We start from the raw sequence: 14,626 nt of genomic DNA, 5'->3' as shown, positions 1-14,626 counted from the left end.
TCCCATAATGTTCCCGCATCAGATCAGGAGACGGAGAGTAGACGCTCTTCTGTGGCTGTTCAAACACACGTGACCACATGAGCGTTTACACTATCCGCTCAATGCCTCGACTACCTCTGGAAGTGGTCGAAAGTGGACAAGCTCAAAATGTTTACACCTGTATTTAGCGTCATCCACGTGTGATCAGATTGAAAAAACACATATTAATACCAGGTGTAAAAATACCTTTTTGTTGTCTGTCAGGCCCTGCTCACGACTGAATGACATGTTGAACTGTCACTGTATTCATCTGTCCTGTGACTCATCATGCTCACAGACATACACTCAATACCTAACTGTGAACACAAAAGCATTGTGTGACAGCGGTTACAGCTGGCATGTCAGGAATGGAGCGTGACACACCTGAACACAGCAGAAGTGACGAGTCGAGAGACGTAACGTCAGGAGCATCAGTTTATTCAACTCCTTCAACCTTCACGGCCAGTGCCTTTAAAGTGCAGAGTCATTTCACAGCTTCAGTAAAAACAGTACAAGAAACCATAATCTGGACAAAGAAAACATGGAAAATATAAATATATCTGGAAAACAAAAGGAGACAGACGAGCGATGGCATGATAAACTCATCCGGCTCAAAACACAACACAAGTGTTTGTCAAGGCTAGCGTAACACAAAGGCACAGCGATGTGGAGAGGTAAAGCATCGGGTCACGTCTGCTAGAAGCTGATGCATGAACAGATACAGATCCTGAGCTGGTCCTGTCATGAAGATGCAGTGGGACGCCTGAGCAGCACCTCGAACACCACCAGATCAAGCAGCATCTGTGCTTACAGAAACAATGGACTAAACCCATTCTGCATAATGGCTTACGTAGCAATATGGCTTTTTATCAGCTGCAATACTGATAGTATTGATATCAGATCATCAGGGCTTTAAGTCAACATGTCTTAATATAGCACGACATTTCAAAGAACAGCGCTCGTCTTTCTCATAATGTTGTAACTCGGTTTTTTTTTGTTAATTGGTTGTCAATGGAGGAGAGGCGTCAGTAAGCCGCTTTTATGGGGAGATAGCTTATCGTTTAATGAATTGACAACATGTATTCTTATAAACATGATTTTTGGATTGATCTATTTTCAGACTGATAAAACGCTGTTCTATGAGAGAATTCACGGACAATTCGAATTCGACGGTGCGATTCAGATTCCAGCACTTCTCTTTTATTTCTACGGTGTCCGCAAACAGTGATTGACTAGCCGTGTTTCCATTACCCTTCAAATTGCTCAAATTGAAAATACAGGCAATGGAAACACGTCGATCTCGCAAAAAAAGGTTTTATGCTCGCATGAGGTGTTTTTTCAGGGAATTCGAAAAAAGAATATTTCGCAAAACTGCAATGGAAACAGCATTTACAGTCACCTGACGTACGTTACAGTCGATCATTCTTTAAAGAAGACCAAGTTGGCCGTTTGTACAGCCTAAAATCAACCAATAATAAGACCACGGCTGTGTCTGAAACCGCCTCCTATACCCTTAAAGAGTATTTGAGGGGACAGTCATTAATAGTGGACGTTATCGAGTTGGAGATCAATCTTTTCATCACTACTGGAGCTGCTAGTTTGCTCAGTTTCACATGATTATTAAACAGCACAAACTGCGTCAGCCCTTCCGGAGTGTCTGAATTCACACACTCGTTTTCATTCACTCTTCAACTGTATTAGTGGAGTAATGCAGGGAACAGTGCATGAGGGTATGCTCCTGAAGACCATGATTAGCTGCTTCAGGAGTGTTTCATTAGGGCGAGAGCTAAACTGATCGTACTGATCGTGAACGCGGTCCTCTAACTCTGGATGTTTGACAGTATGGACAGCAGATGCTGCTTCATGTTGACTTCAGCGGCAGAAGGTATTGAATGACCTAAACAGGGGTCACAGGTCACATGTTACAAACGTGCTGCTCGGGAGACGCGGCATCAGGGGCCGAACGACACAAAAGGCTCCATCAGTGACGTGCATTCATACATTCACCAACCAAACAACCCAAGCAAACCAAAAGGCTCGAGCGGCAGGCGCCGTCTTTCATAGTGCAAATGAAATCAGTAAAACAGTTTATAAAAGAGAACATAGTGGTGCAACTCAAACAGAGAGAAGAAGAGGCTGTGTTTTTCTTTTTTTGTCTTTTTTTCAGTCTGTACACGTGCTTTCCTGGCGATCCTCCGTTGTGTTTTTATAATAACATTTGTTCAGCGTGATGAGAACAGCTGGACTGGTAGCGGAGGATATCGAGAGAAGCGTTTCTAGAAGAGATTTACACCAGCAGTGCTGAAAACACACAGACACAGGCCAAACCCACCGTCCCGCGCGAGCCTCTCAGATCAGGACTAATAGTGACGAGCGCTGTGTCAGGCTGCATCTTTCACCCCAAAATCAAAAGAAAGAGAGAAGGAAATCCATTCAGCAAAAGATCCCTGTGAAGACTTTTCTTATTTAAATCGACATAAATTACATTCATTTCATCACGTACTAGCATGATGTCAATTTACTTTACAATTTAACTCTTTCCCCTCCATTGACGGAATTTTCTGGCTTTCCGTGTTATACGGTAGGGGGCGCTATTACACATCTCCTGAAAGAGGGCTGATCTCCTGATCAAAACACAGGAGAAGAAGAAGCAGAAACAAGCGATAGCAAATGTAAGCAGAAGCATATGTAAAATAACCCGGTCATGAACATTAAACTGCATATAAATCAAAACTGACTAATGTTACTGAATAAAACATTGACCCAGGACTGTGAAGCTTTGAGTGTGTTGATGAACTCGATTTACTCCATCTGTGTTTGATCATCGTTCTGAAACTGATCTGGATGTAGTTTTTTACAAAAAAAAGTGATTTTCGCAGCTTTTTGCTAAAAAAAAAGCTTTTTTTGGTGAAACTCATGCCCACATTCAAATGTTTATAAAAAATGAATGCATGAAGCTAGAATAATACTTTTTTTTTTTTTAGAGCAGAGTTCTTTCTTTTTGATATATACTGCATGTTCACGTATTCATACAACAAAATATTCTGGGGGCCATGAAAATTTGGTGAAAATGATCAAAAAGCGGTGGCTGGCAACTTGTTTTTGGCGGAGAAAGAGTTAAATAATAACTTTTTTAATTTTGGGGTAAAAGAGGACAGTAAATGAGTTGATCTGACCCATTGGCCTGAACTGGGACACAGACGCATCAAGTTTTTTACGTGTTTGTGACACGGACAGGAATCCACAGTTGATTATTTTCCTGGTGCTCAGGTGAACAGTACGCCAATGCGGAATAAGTATATAAAATAATGTCAAACATTTACAATATGTACTATAACTGTATTTACACTGCGGGAAACGTGAGGAATATTAGTGAAGCTTGACGTGATGAACACGAGGACAGGGCGCTGACGAGGAAGATGTGCAGGGGTCCGTTCAGGTCTCATCACCAGCACACTGCCTTTACCTGAAGAACACAGACCTCCTATACTTGCAGCATCAGGACGAGACGTGAACGCAGCATCAGAATATCACAATAAGCCACAACAGACATGCATTATGACTGACGAAGCTGTGCTTGTGGGGTGACGTTTCCAAGCCTGTCCAGACCCGAGCCTTTCAGTCAGTCATCTGATGCCTGGATCTCCAGAAACATGGATCCCTCAGGCCTGCAGGCCACGAGCGCAGACGTCCAGTGAGCGAGCGTCCTCCAGTAGATCTGCTCAGCGTGAGGATTGGCCCTCTTCTCCGTGTCGCTCCGGGTGTGTGTGCAGCCCGTTCGTCCCGCTCGAGTGTTTCTGCCGGAAGTCTTGATGAATGAGCTCGAGCTCGGAGACCAGGTGCAGGCCCATCTCCAGATGCATCTTCAGGTTCTCCAGCCACGACTCCAGCTTCACAAACGCAGGCCTGCGGGACAGCCACAACGTTAGAACAGGCCCACATGATGGACTTCTAGTTCAAATAAACAATGTGTCATATCTGTAATATCATTACAGTAATATTCAGGGTTTGAAATTAACTTTTAATTTCAGAACGAGATAGCGATACCGTAACCAATCCCTGAATTTTCACTGCATTTGTAATTTTTAAATGTATTAGTAGATAAACCAAGAGAATATAAATCATATTAGTTGGCTTCATTTGTTCATCAAACATATATTTCTTTCAATTATATTCATGCTTAATTAAGCCTGCTAAAATATATTGTATGAGCTTCTGTTACTGTACATTCTATTGCTCTATCATATTGTATCTTTCATTGAATAGCACAGCACATATTTACACTAGAGCAGCTCCTGCAGGGTCAGTGCTGAGGATTGGGTCAGTGAAATATCAATTATTTAATCCAATTTTGATACTTCAACAAAAACTTCCTGCCTAATTAATGTGAATTTAAAACATTATTAAAGGTAAGCAGTCAGCAACAATATAAGAACGAATAATCAACTTACAAATAAATACGATAGAACTAAGAAAGGCTACAAATGAAATAAACAGTGTTTTTAGAGTTTTTCGGGTAGATCTAACAGGTACAGAAATTTGAATAAAGTAATAAAATGTGAAAAAATTGCATATTCATTACTGGATAAATTAAATATAGATGGATCTTTTTGTAAAGTTGAAAAGTGTAGCCTATTTAGTCAAGAGCAGTGAGTAATTTAGTTGTCCATTGTTTAATTAACATTTAAACAGCAGTGGGTTTGTTAAACTGCCCCTTTAAGACCGAACGCACGGACGCATTTGAACATAGCTACTTCACTTGAGATATAACTGACATTCGTCCGTACAAGCGCAAGACGTTCATTATTCGCCGGTTTGCGGGGCGCGCGCTTATGTTTGCGTTCATGGAACTTCTTGACTGCAAACGTCCAGTAATAATGTAGGGAATCAATCGTTAGACATAAATCAGGTAACAGTTCATGTTTTACTTTACTTACATATATGATTTAGTTTTCATCCAAATAATACGTGCTGAGTGAACGATCAGCAATCAAGAGCAATCAAGAGCATTCAACAGAACAGCGCTCTCTCTCTCTCTCGTCAGTTAACGTTAATAATAAGCTACATGCCTCGTTTTATTGTCTTTGCCATTGACGTCCGACTGAACTACAAACCTTCCACTGATTTCCTTCAAAACTTCCTTCTGTTTAAAGGGATGCGCTCGACCAGATCGCGCGTCTGTGCCGCTGCGCGCTCAATCCACTGCGCGGTTTCCTCTGATCAGCGCGCGCACCACAGCTGTGTGTTACTATACACACGCTGCCTGGGAGGCCTATCGGTTGTTGGTATCGGAGCATTTTTACATGAGCTCGGTATCGGTGCATCCCTATTTTTAATAATTCAAGCACTTTTCAAGTACCTCTTCAAAAATATGGCTGTTTTCAAGGGTTTTCCAGGACTTAAATTTCAAAAAGTCAAATTCAAGTACTTCAAGCACTTTAAGCACCTTGTACGAACCCTGCATAAAAAAAAAATTAGGATGTTGGTAAATAATGTATTTTCTGTTCACCAAATGCTCTTTAATCTTCGCTAATGCTTCAATGCAAATTAACAAGCGCACCATTATTTGTTGTGTAGTGACGAGTGTGTTCAGGTGAGCCAGATATGAGCAGATCCGGTGCAATACACTGTATTTAATACATCATGATGACTCACGAGTTGAGTATTTGCGCTAAGTCTGAGCAGATTCGGTTTACACAAACTTCCCCAGCAAAGGGAGTAAACATAAGTAACAACAGTGATTTGACAGCGTTACCCGCCACTGTTGATTTTTACCTGCATTTGGCGGCTGTTTGTTGGTAATATTCTTCCCCTTTGCTTTCATTCATTTAGTATGGCATAAAACGCAGCTATCAAGGATGTGACTAATATTTATGTTCTGTGCAAATGTGAGGCGTATGATAAGCATGTCCCGTGTATTTTCTGACCGTTTCTCTGCGTCCAGATCGCAGCAGAGCACCGCCATGGGGAAGAAGGAGACCGGACAGTCCGGCGGGCAGTACTCGTCCAAAAAGCCTTTCACGTTCAGTCCGAAATCCATGGCCCGGGGCAGGTAGTCGGGATCGGCGTTGACTCGCCCTATAATCTGGAAAGAGTAGGGAGTTTGATGTAAGACAGAGGAAGTGAGGTCAGGTTTCTTCTCAGTTTTAATTATTACACGTTAAGCGCCAGGCCTAAACCCACACCACACACCCAGCCACTGCTTCCTCTGGGTGTCCTTCACTAATGACGGGCTGCTGTCCTGTTAAACTGGCGCTGCTGTATGTGGTAACAGTGTTTCCCAGTGTTTAAAAGAGAAATGCCTGGAAGTTCATGTGGAGGAAGCAGTAATTCTGAACTTTAACAGCCTGTGATTATTCCCTCAGATCAGTCCTGAAACACTCACCTCGCACAGCATGATGCCGAAGGAGAAGATGTCCACCTTCTCATCATAGCTCTTTCCTGAGAAACACAAACAGCAGAACATCAGTCTTACACGTCTACCGAAAAACAGTGAAAAAAACACTTCCCCCTGTTACTCGCACTCTATTCTAACAAGATGATGTGGCATTTTAACACCGAATGTGTCTGCATCGATTAACCTGCAAGTTGAGGTTATCAAACTAAATTATGTTAAAGTAATGTTTGTGTAAATAGTTTCTACGTTGAACATTTTTGAAAACAATCAACTATGATGTGTAAACTCACATTTATTAAAGGTGTAAGGAAAATAATTGAATTACTTTTTATATTTAATAGAAATTATAATAATAATTAGACATTAAAGAAAAGCACAAACATGATCACTAGTATTACATTTCTAAGAACATTTAAGTAATATCTCGTTCAGTCATGAAACTCTAGAGGCCACTGGCTGACCGGTCTGTAATACCGCATGGCTCAAGCTGATTGGCTTCTGCTGATCCTGCAGCCAATACAATTGCTTGCTCAACAGTTTAATAGTCTGGCTCAGTGTTTGCTGTAAGCTAGTTCCTCTGAACCCCTCCACCTCCCCAGCTCCACCTGCCTAGATCTGCTACGGCAGCGGTTCCCAACCTGTTTCCCAGGAGAACACTATTTTAAAGGGAACTTGGCAACTCTAGCCATTTCTTCGCTGATTTTCACTTTTGTTGTCGCATGTTTTCTCAGTGAGCTCCCCCTACAGCTCTGAGGCGTATTTTTCTCAACACGGTCGTAAGAAAACTCACTTGCGGCCCCTCCTCCCCCTTTCTACCGCTGCTCATGTGCATTTGTTATTATCAGAGCCGGCCAACTTTATCGTGTGGAGCTGTGTCTACCGAGGTGGGTAATACATCATACACATTGAGGGCGGCGTGTGTGTTTATGTCGAACTGCCGTAAAGCAGTTTGTGTTTCTCGCTCGTTCTCGCTTCTTACGAGACTTCCTATTTCCAATTTACCGGGACGTTAATCCTCATGTTGCAAGGTTGGTTTTCCGCCTAGGAACGGTGGGGTGTGTGGGGAAAGTCACCATTCTCACCAGAACAGGTTATTAAACCATCCATATGATTTCTAAACAGTTTTATTAAGCTGAAATAGTTGCCAAGTTCCCCTTTAACATTCAAACTCCTTAACAACGATTTGAATAATGTTATCTAACTAATATGTACTACTTGTTCAAATAAAGTATTAACCAAAATGATTTATATAATGATAAACCTAATATTCCAGCTTTTCCAACACATTTAAGAGACTAAAGGAGTCAAAATTACTATTTTATCAGCTGAATGAATAATTCTAGAGACCTTTTTATCCGAATTGTTTAAGTTTTTAGAATGCACATTAGCTTATTATCCATTAACTGGGTAACATTTACAACAGCGAATAAAGACCACAGACAGACTGAATGAAAATGTAAATCCGCTCTCTGTCCGTAGGTGGCGCTTATGGAACAACAGAAACACAGCTTTGGATAGAAATGGTCACTTTGGATAAAAGTGTCTGCTAAATGAATAAATGTAAATGTAAAGCTGTTTTCCAGTAAACCTCTGTAAACAGTAAACACTCTTATAAACACTCCACATTACACAGAGGAATAAACACTCCTATAATAAACTCTGCGCTTATAAACACTCAGAGGAAAGATGAAGAGAACATGCTTTTCTCAGGGCAGTCGGTTCCCTTCAGAGAAACATTCATAGAATTCATTCGGACTTTTATTCATTTAATTCCGTCAGTTGTAAAGGTTGTAAAAACTCTCTCAATTCTTTCCGCCATTTTTTTTAAACAAAAACGAAACCACCATTTGATGCCATGTCTGCGTGAGACTGTTGCGTACATTGCTTAATACTGGACAGTATTTACTGTGAGTTTTTGAAAATCCTGGCAATCAAATACGGTGTTAATAATGATTAAAATATTAAACTGTAATACTAATCGCTGAACATTGCATCGTGGTTTATCGTCAAACTGGTAACCATATCATCCCTAACCCAAATACAAATACATGACCAAATACATTAACATGCTAAAACTATTCAGAGTTATCATGATTGAAATCTTCTTTTCTCTGAAATATGATTCCTTCTGAATACCACACAACCTTTTTGTAAGACCATCACGATTTACACCGAATGATACATTATTTAAGAAGAAAATTCGGTGAAAAGCGTAAACTGACGGGACGGATGATGAAAGAAGACTCTCACCGTGAATCATCTCCGGAGCCATCCAGTACGGGTTTCCCACCACAGTGTATCTCTTCCTTCTGTCGGCTTTCTTGACGCCCGGGATCTGTCCGGAGACCAGTTTGTCCTGGATCTTGTCCTCCACCATGAGCCGGGACAGTCCGAAGTCCGCCACAACAACACTGTTATTCTGTCAGACCAGGGAAACCACTTACAAATCTGCCATTGCCATCGTACATGAACAAAGAACAGACGGACTGATCCTAATCTGCTGAATCTGTGCTGATCTACACAGGCAAAACACTGAGAAAACTGCCTTCAATCTTGAGTTCTTCAGCTCCAGTATTATCAAACACTCATGCTTTATTCTGGATTTGCTTTGAGAGAAGCTGAAGTTACTTTGTTTTGCCTTTGCACAGTAGTTTGACACATTGACAGCGTGCAATTCGTCCTAGACCAATTTCTCATTTTATAACAGCTGACATCACTAAATGAGCAGTTTCTTAAAACCGGAGCATATGAACTGGAGTGATCTATGTTCTTTCAAACGCTCTGTAGTGCTTTGCTTCTGAACCTTTAAAGTCCCCCTGTGGTGAAAATAAAGTTTTTAATGTTGTTTATGTGTCTATGTGGTATGTTTAATATGCCTTAAAGGGATAGTTCACCCAAAAATGATAATTCTGTCAGTAATTACTCACCCTCATGTTGTTCAACCCCGTAAGACCTTCGTTCATCTTCGGAACACAAATTAAGATATTTTTGATTAAATCTGAGAGCTGGATCACTCCTTGTGACAGAATTATCATTTTTGGGTGAACTATCCCTTTAAGACAAAACATGTGTAAATTCATAAGTCGACAGCATTGCTGAGTATTTTCTCTATAAAACTGCAGTGAATCAAAGACAGTCTCAAAAACACGGTTTGAAATCGCTGGTGTTTCTGACGTCACAAACTACCTTGTAACCAATCAGATCAACGTGTGATCGTCAACGAGTGGATCTCTGAGCTGAGTGAGTGAGTGAGTGGAGGCGGGGCTCATTTGCATATGAATAGAACCGCGCATACTAAATGAGGCAAGGGTGTCGAGTTACATTCAAGCTATTTTAAAACATGAAGAATGTTTTTCAAGGAAAAAAAACATTTAAATATGTAATTTCGGTGATTAGAGATGAGTTTTAAGGGATAAAATGACTGACCACAGGGGGACTTTAAAGCTCTGAATGAGATCCTGCATTATACAAGTCAAAAGCAATCGAAATCAATGCAATATAGAAAGCTTATTCTCTTCATTCTCAACATGCAAAGAAAAACATGTGATGCTGGAAACAGCTTTAGAAAAGCCGGACCTGTGATGTGACTCACCTCTCTGACCAGACAGTTGTGTGAGTTGAGATCTCGATGGATGATGTTCATGGAGTGCAGGTAAGCCTGGGTCAATGAAGGAAATGTTCAAATGCTGCCCTCTACAGTCACTCACAGGACTGAACACAGTCCAACACCAGATTTGAACAGGGTTTAATGCACTGGTCACCCCACACTTGCTGACTTTGTTCATGGTTACAGATTAAAACTGGCCAACACACAATCAAAGACTTTCACAACAAACTCACACAGAAACATGAGGCTTGATAACTGAAAACAATACAGTGTGTGTTCTAGGATCAGTTCAACATATCTAAACATTTCTGATATCATCATCATCTGACTGGATGAAGTCTGTGTCGTTCATAAATCGAGGAAAAAAACTAAACAAAATATATTTAAAAAAAAGTTATACTTCAGGTTCTGTGACTACTCACCAACATCTATAATATCATATTCTTATCATTATTATCATTGTCAGGTTTTTCTTTCCATTTATTTCGTTTTTCAGCATTATTGTATTTTGTCCATGGCTGTTTTTTTTTCTTCTTCAGTGTTTTATGGATATTTTTTTTGTAGTTATTATAATAATATACTGTTTATTACAAACTAAAACATGAATGTGTGATAATTTATAGTTTATTTCCCTTTTGGAATCCAAACAATATTACGTTAGTTTGTTTTCCTAAACAGGTTTATGTTTTAATGTACCTTTCTGTAACAAAAATAACAGTTGCACCACTTCTTTAGCTTTTCACATTTCAAGCTCTTAAAATATAAACGTACAATACTGTGAGTACATGTGACACTGGCGTGAGGCAGGAGGGGGCAGTAATGAGCACTCACCATCCCAGAGGCGATGTCCTTGGCAAAACTCACTCTCTGATTCCATGGATAGTTAGTGTCCTGCACACAGAAGACACACACACTGTGAGAGTGAGCGGATATTCATGCAGTTTCACTGTCTGACAGCAGGTGGCGCTCACAGGGCAGCAGAAATATAGCGCTCACCCTTGAGTCTATACAACACAGCTGCGCCATAAGGTAAACACTGTCGTAATTCATCAACAGTGGATCAGAAGCAATCGCTTGGCATTAATGTGCAGTACTAGTGGCTGACACACACACACACACACACACACACACACACACACACACACACACACACACACACACACACACACACACACACACACACACACACACACACACACACACCATGTTCTTGATGATGTCTCTCAGTGTTCCTCCTTTGATGTACTCAGCGATGAAGTTGAGCCGTTTGTCTTTGTAAAGGACGCCGATAAACTTCAGCACGTTGGGATGGTCCAAACACCTCATCACCTTCACCTGAACACACACACACAGTCACAGAACGCGTCAGCAATGTTCACAAACATGTTTGCAATCAATAAGAGTGTACAATAAACTCACTCAAATCACACACACACACGGGAAATAACTTTAAGAGGTTCCTGATGTTTCCTGTCTCAGGCTGAGCGTGCTCACATGTGCAATAGCGTGATCCTTCATGAAGACTTTTCGTACTCCGCTTAGGATATTTAAGGCTTTTATTGTGTTAGATTTGATTCAACTGAAGCGAGGAGTGTTTACGGGCCTGCGGTGTCTGTGTGTGTGTGTATGCCGTTTTTCTCCTCAGATGAACCGTCGTGAACACCAGCTGCACGGAGACCACGAGTGTTTCCTTCCTCCATCGAAACAGAGAATTATGGGAGCTAATCATAAACGAATCAGACAAACGAGTCGAGAAGCGAGACTCGCTCTCCTCTTTTAACCCCTGAGCCTGCTGGGTAAATGATGAGCTGGGGGAAAACGTTGAACACACACACTGCATCTGTGCTATAAGCTCACCTCTTTGAGGAAGGTCATCTGTGTTTCCTCATCGAAGCGAATGAGTTCCTTCATCACCATCACCTCCCCCGTCTCTCTGTGAGTCACCTGACGTGAGGACAGAGATGAGTTGAATTATGACATGTTAAGAGTCCTGAGTAAAGCGGTTTCCTCCTCAGATTACTGAGTTTATGAGCACTATTCATTCATGAACTCAGTAAAGTACAGTCTCTGGGCTCCTGTCCCAGACACCAGTGTTTAATGCTTTCACTGACGCATGACATCAGACTCAACAAGCGGATCTGGGAAACACTACGTTATGGGGAAAACATATCCATTAAATACTTCTCGGGACATTTTTTTGGTCCCCATGAGGAAAACAGCTCATAAATCATATCAAGGGATGTTTTTTTTATGTAAAAACACAGAGAGTTGTGTGTGATGGGCAGGTTTAGAGGTAGAATTGGTGTAACATTTTTAGTAATCAAAAAGCATGTCTAATTAATTGAAATCATGAAACTTTTATTATAAACAATTCTTAAACTTATACAATATTAATATATTATAATTATAATAATATTATACAATATTAAAAAAAACAACTATGAAATGTTTTTTTTTCACACAAATTTGGTGTTGGTCTTTTCTGGTAATCAAATGAAGACATAAAACATTAATTATTTTAATCATATGAAATTAAACAATCTTTTTTTCAAACAACGTGCTGCACAATGAGCTTTACTGTTAAAATCAAAACATGGAAGAAATTGTGATATTCCTTAAAAAATATGTAAAAACACAGAGAGTTGTGTGTGATGGGCAGGTTTAGAGGTAGAGTTAGTGTAAGGAGAGAGAATATACAGTTTGTACAGTATAAAAACCATTACGTCTATGTGATGAGTGTGTGTGTGTGTGTGTGTGTGAGTGAGTGAGTGTGTGTGTGTATGTGAGAGAGTGCGTGTGTGTGTGTGAGTGTGTGTGTGCGCGTGAGTGTGTGCGTGTGTGAGTCTGTGTGTGTGAGTGTGAGTGAGTGAGAGTGTGTGTGAGTGAGTGTGTGTGTGTGTGTGAGTGAGTGTGTGTGCGCGCGTGAGTGTGTGTGTGTGTGCGCGTGAGTGTGTGTCTGTGTGTGTGAGTGTGTGAGTGTGAGTGAGTGTGTGTGAGTGAGTGAGTGAGTGTGTGTGAGTGTGTGAGTGAGTGTGTGTGTGTGTGCGCGTGAGTGTGTGTGTTCTGACCTTGATGGCCTGCCCGAAGCAGCCCTTGCCCAGAACCTCTCCGTGGATGAGGTCGGAGGCTCTGAATATGCGGTGTGTGCGGTTGGTCACGACGCGCAGGGACTCGGAGCGGCCGATGTCCTTCCTCAGAGACAGTGGAGACGGTGTGTTACTGGAGCTCGGAGACTTATCAGAGCTGTAGCTGCGCCTGCACAGAACACACACCAGCCACGGTCCAATCACTACTGACTAACTCATGTGATCATGTGTGTGATGGAGAGACACGGCTGCTACAGCAGACGCAGAGCGCACTTAGGCCACGCCCACACAACACACAACAATGTCTAAAAGCTGCTGTGTGACAAGGTGTACAGCAAACAAGCTAAAAAAACTAGAAATATTTTTTCAGTTTTTATAAGCGGTCAACCCCAAAAAACAAGCGTTTAAGGACAGAAAAGCGGACACAGGCCGTTGTGGGATATATTACTCTGAGAACTACGCCCACTGTAGGGGAACGCAATCAGAGACAGGGACAGATTACTTTACACAAATATAATATATAAAACTGACATTTGGATATTTGACTTACTAGTGATGAATTGTTTACTGCACACGTAGTGTATTTCCAGTGCATACTGAGTGTCAGGATCCCACAACTTACCCATTCATTCAAGCCTGTGTCCACTTTCGTGTCCTTAAACGCTCGTAATTTGGGGTCGACGGCTTATAAAAACGTATTTCTGTAGTTTTTTTTAGCTTGTTTGCTGTACACTTTGCCACACAGCAGCTTTTAGACATTGTTCTGTTTTTTGTCATTAGTCAGAAATGAAAAGCAGCAGCTTCTGGTAACACTTTTTTTTTTGATGGTCCCTTTAACATTCTGTTGACTAGAAGTACCTTTGCAGCTACATGTCAACTAACTCTTATTAGAGTATTAGTAGACTGTCTTAATATCTGATAACTCTTTATTGTGATGATCCTCCAACAGACACTCTACTGACTATAAGTAACTTTAAAGGGTCATGAAACCCCCCTCTTTCAGCTTAAGTCTAGCTCACAATCTTTTTGAAAAATGCAACTTAAATGGGCGTGGAGTAAAATGACCAGGGTTACATTTTAGACACACATATACCTCTGAAGGGATATAAAAGTCCTCGGGACTTGGTACCGCATTACTCGTAAGACGTAACTTGCATTGGTCATCGACAAGGCCAAAGTCCACCATTCTCCAGTTCTGGAAGCTCTCTCGGGTAAAATGTTTGCGGCACACGTATTAGATGTGTCCGTGGTTGATGGCCAACCAACCGCCCGGAGCCAGAGTCCAGCCCTGGCAGCATCCCGAAATATATTCAACCCACTTTGACTTTTGCACCACGAAAATTTTGCGTCCCATGATTGTCTCTCTCCTTTACTACGCGATATCACAGTTTGACATGTCTGTGGAAAGATCCACGTGGTGTCATGAATAATTAAGAGACAGTGTCTCATTAATAATTATGAGAGACCGATGAGTCATCAACGCACTACACTGTGCTCTGCCACGTCACAGCCTGCGAT

General features: G+C 41.2%; 1 protein-coding gene across 4 annotated transcripts in view; it reads right to left on the bottom strand.

Moving 5' to 3' along the window:
- Positions 1–440: 440 nt before the first annotated feature.
- Positions 441–14,626, bottom strand: part of limk1a (LIM domain kinase 1a) — an 83,753-nt gene continuing 69,567 nt past the window's right edge. For all 4 annotated transcript variants that reach the window (XM_077207525.1, XM_077207526.1, XM_077207524.1 and 1 more), the window contains 9 exons: positions 13,091–13,277; positions 11,880–11,966; positions 11,226–11,357; positions 10,854–10,913; positions 10,008–10,073; positions 8,666–8,834; positions 6,404–6,459; positions 5,946–6,103; positions 441–3,924 (listed from right to left, as the gene is read on the bottom strand). In XM_077207525.1, the coding sequence (XP_077063640.1) occupies positions 3,741–3,924; positions 5,946–6,103; positions 6,404–6,459; positions 8,666–8,834; positions 10,008–10,073; positions 10,854–10,913; positions 11,226–11,357; positions 11,880–11,966; positions 13,091–13,277 (1,099 nt within the window). In that variant the 3' untranslated portion in view covers positions 441–3,740. The remainder of the gene's footprint in view (positions 3,925–5,945; positions 6,104–6,403; positions 6,460–8,665; positions 8,835–10,007; positions 10,074–10,853; positions 10,914–11,225; positions 11,358–11,879; positions 11,967–13,090; positions 13,278–14,626) is intronic.

This window comes from Siphateles boraxobius, unplaced genomic scaffold (genome assembly GCF_051911475.1).
Source record: "Siphateles boraxobius isolate OS27281-9 unplaced genomic scaffold, OSU_SipBor_1 6, whole genome shotgun sequence".
Lineage (NCBI taxonomy): Eukaryota > Metazoa > Chordata > Actinopteri > Cypriniformes > Leuciscidae > Siphateles > Siphateles boraxobius.
Note: the sequence above shows the minus strand (reverse complement) of the source record. Positions and strands in the feature narration are given on the sequence as shown.